Genomic DNA, 16,050 nt, shown 5'->3' with positions numbered 1-16,050 from the left:
CTTCTGTTATGTCCATAGCAATTACCACCTTTTATTTATTTTTTTTGAAAATTACCACCTTCTATTTTCAAAAATATCAAAAGTTACCACCTTATTGCCCCTCTACTACCACGTGACGTCATTTTGGGCTCATTCTTTCCCTTTCCTCCCTATTTCCCTCACATTTCTCATTCCTATTTGGATTCTCATCTCCCCTTTCACTTTTTTCCCCCAAATCACCAATAATTGTTAGTCAATTTTGATTTGGAGGAGTGAATTGAAGTGTTTTTTATTGTTTGGGGGAAAAAAAAGTGAAAGGGGGGATGAGAATCGAGTTAGGAATTGTTGAAGTATTAAGAGATAAAAAGAAAGAGATAAAAGAACATAAAAGCAAAATAATCTGATAATATTACTCACTTAATCATAACTTGAAAATACAAAGACTTCTTAAATAGGCTAAGGAATTAACCATAATTCCTATCTTCAAGGACAACTAGACCCCACTAAATATGCCACTAACAACGTGACTTTGATCAATAACCCACAACTTAACAAACTCCTACTTACATGAAAACATGAGAATAAACTATGACCCTACCCACTAACATCATTAAGCTAGAAAATAGCAACTAAGATAATTAATTAATTTTTTGAATCACACACTAACAGGAATGAGAAATGTGAGGGAAATAGGGAGGAAAGGGAAAGAATGAGCCCAAAATGACGTCATGTGGTAGTTGGGAGGCAAGAAGGTGGTAACTTTTGATGTTTTTGAAAATAGAAGGTGGTAATTGCTAAAATGGACATAACAGAAGGTGGTAATTGTCAAATTTTCTTTCAAAAATTATAAAAATGACGGTATTAACTACTCCGTAGCTCACAAAACAAACCCATTAAACATTAAGTAGCAAAAAGTACATCAACAAAGGTGTCTGAGCTGAGGATCGATGAAGAAAGAAATTTACAAGGCAGCAGCAAGAGGAGACGTAGAGTTCCTCAAAGAAGGCAAGGCCAAAGATGTGGAAGCCGCGGCAGCTATGTACAGCGACGATGATCTCCTTGGGTTAACAACCCAAGGGAATAACATCATCCATGTTGCTGCCCAATTTGGTCAGCTTGATTTCATCAAGGTTACTTTGGAATGCTTCCCAGCATCCACTGACCAAAGAAAGCTCATTTGCGAAACTAACTCTGGTGGTGACACACCTCTCCATTTGGCTGCCAAACAACGTACTCAAGCATTAGTTGAGTACCTTGTTGCTGCCCACAACAACTTGCCTGGTTCTCCGCCGTTGCCTTGGAGGATTCAAAATAACAAAGGTAATACTCCGCTTCATGTGGCGTTGATGAATGGAGGCAAAAGTATTCAAGTTGCTGCTTACTTGCTAGGAGTTGGCCCTGAAGTGGCTGCCTACGCTAACCATCTCAAAGAAACTCCACTTCATCTCGCGGTTATGTATGACGCTAAAGGTGTGTAATTCCGATCTTATGAATGCCTATTTCTTTAATATTGTGGATCTGTAACTTAAATTATAGGAATATAGGATTCAGGTCTGTTTCCGGCAATTTAGAGGCCCTGTGCTAATTACAAACATTAGCCCCCTAAAACTAATGAAGGAGACTTAGAGAAAGGAGCAACTTGCAAAGGCTTACATCAAATTTGTTGTGAGATTACATGGAGTTCCTAAGGATATCATTTTAGATTGAGATTCCTAGTTTCTTTCAAGATCCTAGGAGGTATACAGGAGAACTTTGGTGATACACTGAGGACGATTACTACAACCACCAAATAATAATGGACAAACAAAAGGAATATTTGACGTTGGAAGTCATTAGAGAGCATGAAGCATTGGAGAGAAAACAAATGAAAGATAACTATGCAAGCCCGCATTAGCATGGCAACATTTCGAGATTGGTATAGAAAGAACCATGAAAGTTCACTATGTCGGGGAACATTAGTGAGAAGATCGTCTTAGGACTTCAAACGAGTAAAGTCATGGAGAAGCAAGAAAAGTATCCATGAATGGATTAAGTGGTGAAATTTTACTTTGAGCCTCACTAGACTGTGTTATTGAATAAAGAGAATGAGCCAAGGAATATAGAAATATATGAATTTGCATAGAATTGGTAAAGTGGCAAATAACTTGCATATTATTGGATCTTGATAAGGTATAAGACATTTTTCATGAGTCATTGTGAAAGAAGATTGACTAAAGGTATGAATTACAAAGGAAACTTTTAAGGGTAACCAATTTAATCAAGAGAAAGCTTGACAAAATCAAGGTTTTAAATAGCAAAGTGCTTCATACTTTTACTAGAGGATTGGTAAAAGATAGAATAGATGGTATTGATTATTTTTGGTATTATGAGTACGGAATCGATGAGACTTTTGGTAGTTGCAACAAGGAATGAGTATAGAGAAGTATTATGATTTTACCAAGGATGGAAAGAGAAAGAGAACAACATAACTCTAAAGTTGAATTAAGTGGAGTTACGGGGGCGTAACTCGTTTTCTTTAAGGGGGGTAGAGTGCGATAGAATTGCGTGCTTTTCCCTTAAATTTGGCATTTTAAGTGCTTTTTCGGTCAGTTTTACACTGATTTTGTTATTTAGTTTGTTTGTCTTACACACAAGGATGTGTAAGTTCATTACCAAAGTTGAATCTTACACTAATAGTAGTGTGAGTTTGTTATATAGTCTAATAGTTTACACATTATTTTATATAAGTTTGTTAGTAAAGTTGTTATCTTATACACTAGTTTGTGTAAGTTGGTTAGTAAGTTGGTTACTTTACACACTAGTTTGTGTGTGATTGAATAGATGAGGTAGAAAATAAGTATCACAAAAGTACAGCAACTAAAAATATTAAGGAAATTTTCAGAATTTACAAGCACTTATTCATTTTCAAGCGATCTTTTTTTGGTTTTCGTACCTAAGTTTCGGGGATGAAACTTCTTTTAAGGGGGGTAGACTGTAATACCCCATATTTTTATGTATTTTATAAATTATTTATTCATAATATATATATATATATTTTGGGCCAACTTATTTTTAATTAAGAGATTTAAACAAATTGAGTTTTAAATTCGATTAATCCTCACTCTACCAAATTACATATATACAACAAGCCCAATCATTCTTTTATTTGACCCAATTATTTCTCTCTCCTATTACCTTTTATGAGGCCCAAATATCTCAAACCTAATATACATTATAAATACTCCTTCAATCCCCAAAATTTTGCCACCCAAAAGGTCAAATGGTCAAGGTAAATAATTTTTCCTTTTTCTTTTCTTTTTCTTTTCTTTTTTTCTTTTTTTCCTTTCTTTCCTTGGTTTCACGCAGGAACTCCCTGCCGTGCGTGGGGTCGCTGCCACCGAACCACCCACCTCGCTGCCGCCGGCCGACCAATTTCCGGCAACCCGCATCACCCCAGCCGCCGGTCTAGCCGCCGGCCCAAACACCCACGGTGGCCCCCTTCTCTCTCCTCTTGTTTTAATTTATTTTTAAGTAGTATATTTTGGGATTTTGATTTTAATTATTAGTATATGATTAATATGTTTTATAATTGTGTTTTAATGATTAAAGAGGTTTAATTTCAGATTTTACAAGGTATTATGAGTTAGGGTTTTAAAATCATTAAAGACTTGATTTTTAGGGTTTTATGAACAATTGATTTAGGGCTTTTATAGTAATGATATTTTGGAAATTTTGGTGATTATAACTACTAATTAGTTTAACTTAATTCCAGATTATTTTGAACACATAAATTCGTGTTTTAATTTTTAGATTTTCGTTCGTTAATATTAATCCCGTATAAATCCCGATCAGGTTCTAAACTCATCCGATTTTGACAAAAAGTAGTGTTTTCCATGTGGAAACAACGTTTTAAGAAAGAATCACTACCTTTGGTAGTGTGCACCACCCTCTCGTGGCCAAATTCAGCCTCTAAGTATGATTTTCAGGCAGTTTTTGGTTTTTAACGAAGTTTTTTTTTTAAATTTTATCCTTGAGTTTAAAGGATAAGAGATAATTTAATTTTTCTATGGATAATTTAAGTATGAAGATGTATTTTGATGAAGTTTTAAAGGGGTTTTTGATTAGTTTAAAATGCTGGAATTTTATTTAAAGTAGTATAATTGTGATTTTAATAAAAGGGTGTGATAACCTATTAAAAAGGAGTTTAATTAGGGGTTTCTAAATATTTTTCAGATTATTCTAAATAGTTTAAAGTGAGTTTAAGTTGCTGGAAATTGTGTATACAAGAGTAATTAATTTAGTATTGTTGTCCCTTATTGTAGGAGACTTGATTCGGGAATTGTTGTAGTATTTTCGGCCACTTTATGGGCTTAATTGAGGTACGTTCGCGTACTTAGCATAATTATGTTGATGTAGTAGTATGCTAAATGTGTTTGATTGATTACAAGTAATACCATGCTAGGTTTGGAATGAAAATTATGATTTGAATGTTATTGGTGATTGGATTATGAAGCATGATTTATTTATGATGGATTATTGATTGGAAAATAGTAGCTTGAATATTATTTATGAACCACATGTTTATTTATGGCATGATAAAGAGCATGTTTAATTAAACTAATTGTTTAATTTGGTTTGGAATATTGAAAAGGAATTTTATTATGGTTCATATAATTTTTATTGATGCTTTAAGCATGAGGAAGGAGCTATATAAGTGTCTATGTACACGAGGAATAAATAGTATGTTGGTGCCCTTGTGCACTCAAGGTGTTTTTAACACCGAGGGATAGGATTGTTGGCGCTTTATGCGTTTAAGGTGTCTTTGACACTGAGGTAGATTTAAAAAGGGTTCAACATTAAATTATATGTGGTCACTCATTATCCAAGAATTAAATTGGTATGTTTGTCTGATTGAATAATTATTGTTGATTGAATTTATTATGCTTTGGGAGTCATCACCAAGTTTAATAATCTGTAAATAACGTAAAGTGAAAGAGATTACGCACCAAAACTCTTGGAACGTATATACCTTGAGTATGAACAATGGGGGGAGTTATGGGGTTTTATATTTAACCATAACTTCTAATGGAGTACAGGACGCTGTATATTCCTTTTTATTATAATGCGCTGGAATTCCGCCACCAATGTGTGGCATAGGTGTGCTGGCACGGTTAGCTCCCGTGTCAGTGAACCTCAATTAATTGAGGGAGGTTTAGTTGGAAACCCGTTCGATGCGTAATCAACGCTAAATGAATTATTTAGTGTCCAGTTAAAGAGTCTTGTTGATTGTTGTGTGTGCCTGTAAACAGGTGCATTGAGGTAAGTGTGTGTTGATAGGTAAAAGCATGTTAGTGTGTTTATTTACGCTTATGTACTCAGCTTTGCTGATTGTGTGTGTTGTGTGTTTGGCCATGTCTTTATCTTGGCCCTATGATGAACCATTTTAAATGGAGAGTAGTGGGGGCAAGTGGAGATAATCTTTTCAGGTGTTGAAGCATATTCATGACGGGACATGAGTGAAGAGCGAATCATGCTAGTTTCTATTAGTTGAGATGTGGTTTATTACTTTCAAATATTATATTATGTTATGCTTATGAGACTAACGCAAAGGTTTTCGTAATTTAATTGGTTTTGAAAAGGGCCTCCAAAGGTTCCAAGTTGTAGGTTGATTTTATTTGACTTCGTTTGACTTTGGTTTTAATCTTTACTTTCGTTTGGTTGACTTTTAAGTTGACTCGTTTTTGAATGGTTTTGAGTTAAGTCTTCCGCTGTGTGTCTTTGATAATTGCCTTAGCCGTTTTCACGGTGGCGGTAATGTCTTAGATATTCCTAAATCGTATTTAAAAAAAAAAAAAAAAGAGTAAAGTGTGTATTTAAAGGAAAGGAATTTCTAGGGTGTTACAGTTACCAACTAAAATATGATTATTTGTGCTTAATTTAAACAGGGGAAGAAGATTACCGGAATTATGAGTCATGTGGGTGGTAGCTCCCGAATCCATATACCATCCATTATCCGGTGTAGATAGCCCCGGTGATGTATAAGCACTAGCAAACTCCGTTGGCGACATAGATGGACCGTACATATGGGACCCAATGTAGTAGGCCTGCTGTGGGTATTCAGTGTTGGGCCTCTGCTGAAGTTAGCCCATTGTAGGAAAGGGGGCTGGTGGAATAGCCCATTGAGGCCAAGGCATTTGTTGTTGGGCCCAAGGTTGACCAATAGGTCCAGTAGCTTGTTGAGAAGCTTGAGGTGGTGCGTTTGGTTGATGTTGCTGCTGTTGTGCGCCACGACCTTGGCCACCACGGCCTTTGCCTCGACCGCCCTTGCCGCGACCTGAGCCGCCGCCACGTCCACCGCCAGCAGGCTACGGCTGTTGTTGCTGCGCTGAATCAGCAGCGTTCCCTTGCTGTTGTGCGACAAAGGAGGACGGTGGAGGGGTTGAATCATTGTTCCGGCGCGACTCCTCCAGGAGAAGCCGTGATCGCGCGTTGTTGAAGGAAGGCAATGGGTCGGTCTGTGCAATCATAGTTGCTACCGTATCATAATCGGTTTTGTTGAGTCCGGCAACCATACGAAGCACTAATTTCTGATCGGAGATTGGTTGATCGACGTTTGCAAGTTGATCGGCAATGCTCTTTAATTGCTGGCAGTAAGCAGTCGCGTTCGGGAACGAATCCAGGTGGATTGCGTTGAGTTGAGTTTCAAGAAACACTGCCCTCGTGCTCTTATTATCTTGGAATATATCCTTGAGACAATCCCATGTGTGTTGAGCTGTAGATTTGCGAACAAGAATTGTTTCAAGAAGATCGGTGGAAATCGTCCCATAAATCCACTATTTCACGATTGTGTCCAAGCGATTCCACAAGGAGTCCGAGACATTGGAAGGACGAGCTACTGTAGGATCAATGTGATTTAACACATTGTATGCAACCATGTGATTTTCAAACAACTCCACCCAACTTTTTCGAAATCTAGAGTGAGGGGGATGGCGTTCTTGATGTTTGTGACGGTGAGTGCGGGATGAAACTCGGTAGAAGGTGGAGGAGGTGGTGGAGGAGGGGTCTCATCATCCTTCGCCATATTTTGTTCAATGCAGCAGTGAGTAAAGAATCAAGAAATTGCAAGTAATTTCGAAGCCGAAATCTGGAAAACAGAGGACTAAAAAACAGGGGAAAAATTGCGGAAGGTGAAGGTCAAGGTCCCAATAAAACAGTACAAACCAAAAATATTGGAAAAAAAAAATAAAAAATTTGAGATCTAAAACCTAAGCTGTGATACCATGTTGGATTTCGGGAAAACTCCTCAATCTGGAGTGTGTACCATTGATCAAAATATATAGAGTTTACAACGCTAGGCCTAATTACATTAGGAATCCTAGTTACGATAAACATACAAAATATACATTTAATATCCTAATCTGCGACAAATATTATCCTAAGTATAATATCTATCAATATGTACTAAATATCAATATAAAATATTACATGTGTATGTTGATTGAAAAGGTGACACGTCTTAATATTATAAAGTATATTATGAGACAAATCTAACCAGCCATCACAAAGCCAACTTACTGATGGAGTCTCGATTATTACAGACTTTCAATTTTCAAACCACGATGGCCCTTTTAGTGGAGCAGATAAAGACCTCAGTGGACTCCATTAATAAAATATGACTTTTGGGGTAATAATTAAATTAAATAATCTCTCTTTTTATGAAATAATTTAAGTTAATTATTACAATGGAGTAGAGACCCGTATATCTTAGATTCTGGGAAAGTAGGAAGCAATTACTTCGTCTGTTTCGTAATATCGTGTTTTTTTTTTATTTTTATTTTTTTTATAACTTTTTTATAGTTTAAACTGGTTTAAATCATCTCCCTTTTATTTTAAGCACGTATATTTCAAAAATTGTAAAAACCGCGGTATTTTGAAGCACATACTTTCAGAGTTTAAACTACTCAGCTCACAAAATTAACCCATTAAACTTAAACTTTAACTAGCAAAAATACATCAACAAACGCGTCTGAGCTGAGGATGAAGAAAGAACTCTACAAGGCTGCAGCAAGAGGAGACATAGAGTTCCTCAAAAAAGCCAAGGCCAAAGATGTGGAAGCCGCGGCAGCTATGTACAGCGACGATGATCTCCTTGGGTTAACAACCCAAGGGAATAACATCATCCATGTTGCTGCCCAATTTGGTCAGCTTGATTTCATCAAGTTTACTTTGGAATGCTTCCCAGCATCCACTGACCAAAGAAAGCTCATTTGCGAAAGTAACTCCGATGGCGATACACCTCTCCATTTGGCTGCCAAACAACGTACTCAAGCATTAGTTGAGTACCTTGTTGCTGCCCACAACAACTTGCCTGGTTCTCCGCCGTCGCCTTGGAGGATTCAAAATAACAAAGGTAATACACCGCTTCATGTGGCGTTGATGAATGGAGGCAAAAGTATTCAAGTTGCAGCTTACTTGCTTGGAGTTGGCCCTGAAGTGGCTGCCTACGCTAACCATCTCAAAGAAACTCCACTTCATCTCGCGGTTATGTATGACGCTAAAGGTGTGTAATTCCGATCTTATGAATGCCTATTTCTTTAATATTGTGGATCTGTAACTTAAATAATCTATAGGAATATAGGATTCAGGTCTGTTTCCGGCAATTTAGAGGCCTTATGCTAAGAGTAAATACAAGTTGATATCAGATATCAACAAAACTGGTTAATATCAAGGCTAATTTTGTAAATTTAGCTACCACACTAAGGATAATTTTGTAATTTTAGCAACCACACGTTAATTTTTTTTTTCTTTTTAAAATATTATACTCGCTCTTATATTTTCGGGTTATTTAATAATAGATCTATCAAGAGCTTCATTTTGAGATTGGGTCAACTCTTTTTTTTTTTTCTCTATTCTTTTTTTAACGTTTTTCATGACCAAAATCATATTTCTTCATTGTAGAATGCATAAAATACTAATAACACTCCTTTATAATTATAGTAATAACTTAATACAGTTTTACAAAAACAGTACTCCGATCCGTAACTAAATACACTGACAATTTATATTTAATATTTCAACATATATAGGATGCTAAGATTAAAACAACAAATATAAGATAAACAACCTTTTCTGCACTCTTCGCCAAACAATGCGTCCAATAACTTAAACTTTTCTCCACTATATAATTTAAAATTTTGGGGCCTATTTTGTCGACCATACAAAACCAGGTGATAGCTGTGGGCCTAATAGGATGTCTTTTGAAAATAATCAATTGCTATTGTTGTCGTTTTAGTACAGCACTAATCATCAACATTTTTTTTTTTTAATTTAACCATCTATTTAGGGCTGTACAGAGTGCGGTGTAGATCTGTAGACCGCACCAAACTGCAAACCAAACCGCAATTTTGTGATTTGGTGCGGTTTTCAAAAATATTTTGACCAAACCACACCGCAAACCGCACTTAGCTTTAATGCGTTTTGCGGTTTTTATATTATAAATATATAAAAGAACTAAAATATATGAGCTAATCTTTGACTATTAGTTTATTAAAAGTATTAAAAAAGAGTTAAATATTTAAATTATAAACTAATAACTATAAAATAAAGTAAAAGTTATATTTTAACAAGAAAAGCTATAATTTTAATAAAGTATGGTTAAACCGCAAACCGCACCAAACCATATTTTGCGGTGCGGTTTTTTAAATTTAAAAGTGCGATTTGGAAAAATTACAAACCGCACTTTTGCAATTTGGTGCGGTTTAGGATCCAAACCGCACCGCGAACACCCTTACATCTATTATTTATAAAAAAAAATGACAATCCATCAACTTGCCCAAAGCTTCCTATTTGATGTCATTGTGGGGTCTATCTACGGATTTTTATCAATTTTATTCCTTTATCTAACCTTATTCCTTGATTTGCAAATCCAAATTATGCAAGCAAATCACTAAATTAGGTACCTAATTAATTTACAAAATTGGGGTTAATTATAAATTGATGTTCATTATTTAGAGTTTTAAAATGAATTTAGGAGTTTGTTATTTAGCGATTAATTTAAGAAATGGGGACTAGTTTGCATTGATTTCACGTATTATGCCTTCAATTAGTACCAATATTGATAATACTGTTCATAAATTATTACTTTGTTATGAAAAATTAGGCTTCATATGTATTTTGGGTATATTTAAAATCAATCTTTTTTCTAAATTATGATCTGCAATCCTTAATTGAGCATATATATATATACATAACATGAGAATCGAGGGAGAAGAAGGCATGATGGTGTCATGTATGAGGGCTTAGGCAACCTGATGGGAAAATTTCATGTTTTTTAAGATAATATATATATATATATATATATATATATATATATATATATATATATATATATATATATATATATATATATACATACATGTATATATATATACATACATGTATATATATATACATACATGTATATATATATACATACATGTATATATATATACATACATGTATATATACATACATACATATACATGTATATGTATATATATATACATGTATATGTATATATATATATATATATATATATATATATATACATGTATATATATATATATATATATATACATGTATATATAAACATGTATATATATGTATATACATGTATATATATATATACATATATATATATATATATATATATATATATATATATATATATATATATATATATATATATATATATATATGGGAAGGCTCTCGTGAGAATTTTTCTTATGTGAGAATTTTTCATATGTGAGAACACTCTTTATATTCTAAATTTTTACTCGTATGTTTTAAATTTTAATTCTGATGTTCTAAATTTTTCCTTAGGTGTTCTAAACTAAATCAAATGTTCTATTTTAGTACTCACATGTTCTAAATCATAAATTAGTTAAGTTTGATGTTATAAATTTTAAATAACTTGTTCTAAAATTTTAATTTATATGTTCTAAATTTTAGAACGTGTGTTCTATAATTTTTAATTATATGTTCCATATTTTAAAGCGTATGTTCTATTTTTTTTACTCGTATGTTCTAAATTCTTTACTCACACTTTCTATATTCTATATCAATTTGTTCTAAATTTTTATTCACATGTTCATAATATTAAATCAGATGTTCTAAATTTTACTCATATGTTTAAAATTTCATAAAACAAATTTTATAAATTTTTAATCACTTGTTCTAACTATTAAATCAGATGTTCTAAACATATTACTCACAATGTTCTAAATTATTACTCATATGTTCAAAATTTTAACTTGAGTCACATGTTCTAAATTTTAACTCGCATGTTCTAAATTTTAACTCACATGTTCTAAATTTTAAATCAGTTCTCATATAAGTATGAATTCTCATATATAGACCTATTCTCACATATATATATATAAACAACTATTGGTGGTTATTATCAAAACGACAACAATAAAATGTGGTTATTTAAAAAAAAAAAAATCCTAATTTACTACTCCCTCTGGTGTATATGTTATTGTTATAGGTACAGAAATGTCAGCCATACATATGATAAACTCGCTTATTAGCCAAGGGGCAACATTGTCTACCAGGAATAGTCTTTTCGTACAAGAAAATGAAGACATGTTGCTCTCCTTGGTAAAGTCGTTAGTAGAGAAAAATAGTGAGGTATGTTGTTGGTGTGATGCAGACGGGATGACCCCTCTACTTAGAGCTGCAGTCCGCTCTAATTTACCTGTTGTTGATGCCATAATTAACGATTGTCCTGAGTCAATTGAGATATGTGATCCAAAGGGAAAAAATGTGTTACATAACATAAGATTTCCGACTTCCTTAGAGGCAAGGAAATTTATGGAAAAGCCAGAGATTCCTGTGGAGGTCATCGATAAACAGGATGATGACGGGAATACACCAATGCATATAGCTGTGATGAACCAGGATTTCGGATTGGTAAAAGCTATGGTTGAACATAATGCTAATTTTGCCATTAAAAATAGGGAGGGTGTTTCCGCACAAACTCTTTTCGATCAGCAGCTTGCCATCAACAACAAGTTGGATGTTTCAGCAGAAACTCAAATTGAGTCAAAACCGAACAAATTTCTTGACTTAGTGGTATGCAAAATTTACATATTCTTCCACTTACTCTTTATAAATTGAGTATTATGTTTCCACTATATCAAATAATTTTCACATCTAGATCTATAAGTTAGGACAAAGTTTTACTTTATTTACACAAAGGATTACAAGGCTAGAAGCCCAAGTTTAATTACAACAAGCATCTTATTAACAAAGTGATTGATTGAGTTAGTTGTAATTGTAGTTCCATTCAGAGTGATTAAGTTAGTTATAATTGCTATAAATAATACTTTAATTAGTTGATCAAATAGAGATGATATTAGAAAACTAATGTGGTGAATAATTACCAAACGAAACTGAAGTGTAAAATGTACAATGTTGTTGCAGGAGAAGGCAAACGAGAAAGAGGTAATAAAAGACGAGCTTATGAGTATTGATGTGTATAAAGCCGTTTGTAATGGGGAGTGGCAAATCTTAAGAGAAATGCTCAACGATGAAAAGCATTTTCTTTCTCGACTACCCGATGGAAGCAACATCATCCATTTAGCAATTCAGCGTCTCCAACCATATTGGTTTAATTTATCCACTTATCCAGAAGAAGAGTTGATTGTGGATGCATTGACATTGTACCCAGTCCTTTTTTGTCAAACAAACAGCCTTGGCGAAACACCTCTCCATCTTGAGATGTTTCACTGGATGTGCCAGATCCATATTAGTACACAAATATATAAGGAGATAAAAGAAGAAATGATGAATTTAAAAGGGCGACGAGAATTACCACTACCACTTCCACCGTGGAAGGTAAAAGACGTACAAGGTAACACCATCCTTCACACTGCAATCAAACATAGAAACTATGAATTTGCGAAGTACTTGATTGAGATAGATGCAAACTTAGCTGGAGAGCTCAACCATTCCAAACAGAGTCCTTTGCACTTGCTATGTCAAACGTACTACGGTAAGTTTAATACTCCTTACTTATAATCAAATTCTAAATTGATGACTTGTTTGTGGCCAAGGGTGCATGATCTTTAATTGATACATGGACACTTCATCCAACCTAACTGTCGTGACTACGGTAAGTTTAATACTCGTACTTCCTTTGTTTTTATATAGTTGCAACTTAGGATACATGGACACTTCATCCAACCTAACTGTCGTGTCCGTGTCACACAATGAAACTCATTGGACACACTACTTTTACACATTCTAAATTTTATGACGTTCTCTTTTGTCAAAAACAAAAAAAAAAAAAAAAAAACTTTAGAATTGTTAAAATTTTGCAACAATATCAAATGGGTCTGGGGAACCCAAATAAGGACGAGGAGAGTTTGGTCCAAAAATAAGGCTTAGGAGTTTTCATACTAAAACCAATTGGCAATAATAGGAGCTACTCCTATACCTTGTGAAAACATCTCTCATCTTTCTCCAATGTGAAATACTTACAAATGGGCTACAATGAGTTTCAACATAATCAATTAACAATTATAACATTTTACATACACTTTTATTAATATATAATATACAATTGCATGCAGTTGATGCCATACAAATGGAGGTGGCAAAGTTGATAGTTGAAAACGATGTGTCAACAGTGTATTCTCGGGATGTTGAGGGTTTCACTCCTTTGTTAACAGCAGCGCGAAATTTTGGTTCTAAAGACATAGCGACAGTAATACTAAAGCAGCATCCACAATCAATAAAACAGATTGATCCTCATGCTCAGAATTTTTTTCATCTCATTAACGAATTTTTTCATAAGGAAATGGTTGAAAAGAAAATAATACCCGAAAAGGAGATGGAGATTCTTATTACACAGAAAGATGACCAGGGTAACACTCCTTTTGATTTGGCTGTTCAGAAGCGTGACTTTATGAAGGCTCAGTTTTTAATTGAATGTTGTGGCGATTCACCAGGGAATTGTTTAAGTATTTGGATTGATCGACACAACATAAATACTAGGAAGATGATTGATAGTGGCCAAATTCCTCGCTGGGTAAGTACCAAATTAAAGGATGCATCTTAAATCTTTTATTAAAAGATGCATCTTGATCTTCCCTATTCAATTCAACCTTTTCTTGCGATCCACTTCTATTTTATTAAAGGATGCATGTTGATCTTCCCTATTCAATTCAACCTTTTCTTGCGATTCACTTCTATTTTAGTCCTTCAATCCACTTTTTTTTTTAAGCCTAATTTTCAATTAAAGTATGTTTCTTTAAAAACAGTTACCAAGAAATTAAAAGTATGTATCATAATTCTTTTGTTTTTCAATATATATTTCCAGTTTCAAAAATTCCTTAAGTCACTAGATGTGGACTTTGACAATGAGAATGATATCAAGTTTGAGAGAAGTACATATGGAGTGCGTGGAGAGGATGTAAAGGAGTATATGAACCCAATGGGGGTTGTGGCGGCGTTGTTGGCAACCGTTACATTCACTGCAGCATTTACAGTTCCCGGTGGGTACAAAGGTGACACCGGAATTCCCAATTTAGGGAAGAAGGCAGCATTCCAGGTTTTTATGGTCGCGGATGTGGTGGGAATGTGCAGCTCTATGATGGTCCTTTTCTGCCTCCTTTGGTTATTGTCTCGTCAAGAAAACGAAGATGATGACTTTGAAGAAGAAGAGAAACAGTTGATGCTAGTAGATATGACCATCAAATTGCTGCTTTTATCGTTTTATGCAACTCTAGTAGCTTTTATGACAGGAGTATATGTAACCACAATCTCTCAAACTCGTTGGTTAGCTATCTTCACTTGTGTCCTCTGCTCCTTCCTTATCTTGCTCATGAGAAGGCCTCATATCAAGTATCTCAGTATCATATTGCGTGTACTGCCCTTTATGTGTCAAGCTTTAGCCGACTAAATTGGTGTTTTTTTTTTTATTAATTTAAAATCATGTACGTTGCTCCTATTATAAATAACAATTTACAATAGATGAATCATGTTTATGTTGCCAATTGAAAATAAATTATATTTCGTATGTATTAAGGGTCTGTTCACTTCAGCTTAATTTCAGTTCGATTCAGTTTAGTTTAGCTCCAATCAGTTCAGTTCAATTTGGTTCAGCTCTTAATTTCCTTTTCTCATAAAATATTCATTTCAGCTCTATTCAGTTCAGTTCAGTTCAGTAAATGTGAATAAGCCCTAAGTTTTTACCCAAATTCTTATATGTGGCTATAATATGTCCATTTTACATAGAGAAGGTATTGTGTCAGTCCGGATTGACGAATGTCGTCAGTCCGGACTGAAAATGCGGATTTTTTATATCCTCAATTGGCTGGATGATATCCTCTATTAGCTACTCCCTCCGTCCCAAATTACTCGCAACGGTTTGACTTTTTGCACTATTCACACATCTCCCTTTGACCATCTTTTTTAACTAGTATATGAAAGTCGATGTAATCATGTAAGATGTTGTTGGGTCTACTTTAATGTATAGTTTCTTAATATAAACTTTTTATAACTTATATAAATATATAATAAAAGATATAAACGGTCAAATATGTGCATCGGCAAGCGTGTTCAGTCAAAATGTTGCAAGTAAATTGGGACAGAGGGAGTAGATGATATCTTCTACTAAGTGGATGATATCCTTTATTGGCTATATGATATCCTTTATTAGCTGGATGATATTTCTACTAACTAGATGATATTCTCTATTAGTTGGATGATATCCTCTACTAAGTAGATGATATCCTTTATTAGCTGATGATATCCTTTATTGGCTGAATGATATCCTCTATTAACTATATGATACTCCCTCCGTGTTTTTTTAAGTGATACATTTCCTTTTTTGGCAAAACAATACATTAAAATATTATATCTCTCTCCTCTCATGGTCCCCACCCAAACCCACTACTACTTTTTTATTATATCTTTCCTCTTACATACATTACTTTTCAATAAACTATTAACCCCACTATCTTTCTTTAACAATTTTTTAATACTCCACTACCCCACTTACCTCTTATTTTATTTAAGTCAATTAAATTGCCTAAAACTATGTGC

The 16,050-nt window shown here is 34.1% G+C and overlaps 3 protein-coding genes across 3 annotated transcripts; 2 read left to right on the top strand and 1 right to left on the bottom strand.

Annotated features, from left to right (window-relative positions):
* Nucleotides 1-926: 926 nt before the first annotated feature.
* LOC145559282 (protein ACCELERATED CELL DEATH 6-like) lies at nt 927-1,457 on the top strand. Its single transcript, XM_081620711.1, has one exon. The coding sequence runs from the start codon at nt 927-929 to the stop codon at nt 1,455-1,457; it is 531 nt and encodes a 176-aa protein (XP_081476837.1).
* Nucleotides 1,458-6,323: 4,866 nt separating this feature from the next.
* On the bottom strand, nt 6,324-7,039 carry LOC145559281 (uncharacterized). Its single transcript, XM_081620710.1, has 2 exons — nt 6,920-7,039; nt 6,324-6,791 (listed from the first exon to the last, which is right to left on the bottom strand). Exons 1-2 carry the CDS (start codon nt 7,037-7,039, stop codon nt 6,324-6,326), a joined length of 588 nt encoding a protein of 195 aa, XP_081476836.1.
* A 956-nt stretch (nt 7,040-7,995) lies between these two features.
* LOC145559280 (protein ACCELERATED CELL DEATH 6-like) lies at nt 7,996-15,026 on the top strand. The gene is made up of 5 exons (XM_081620709.1): nt 7,996-8,518; nt 11,486-12,072; nt 12,424-12,994; nt 13,575-14,032; nt 14,324-15,026. Exons 1-5 carry the CDS (start codon nt 7,996-7,998, stop codon nt 14,903-14,905), a joined length of 2,721 nt encoding a protein of 906 aa, XP_081476835.1. The 3' UTR covers nt 14,906-15,026.
* Nucleotides 15,027-16,050: the final 1,024 nt, after the last annotated feature.

This window comes from Chenopodium album, chromosome 9 (genome assembly GCF_948465745.1).
Source record: "Chenopodium album chromosome 9, dcCheAlbu1.1, whole genome shotgun sequence".
In the NCBI taxonomy this organism is placed as follows: Eukaryota; Viridiplantae; Streptophyta; class Magnoliopsida; order Caryophyllales; family Amaranthaceae; genus Chenopodium; species Chenopodium album.
This window is presented reverse-complemented; position numbering and strand designations above follow the sequence as displayed.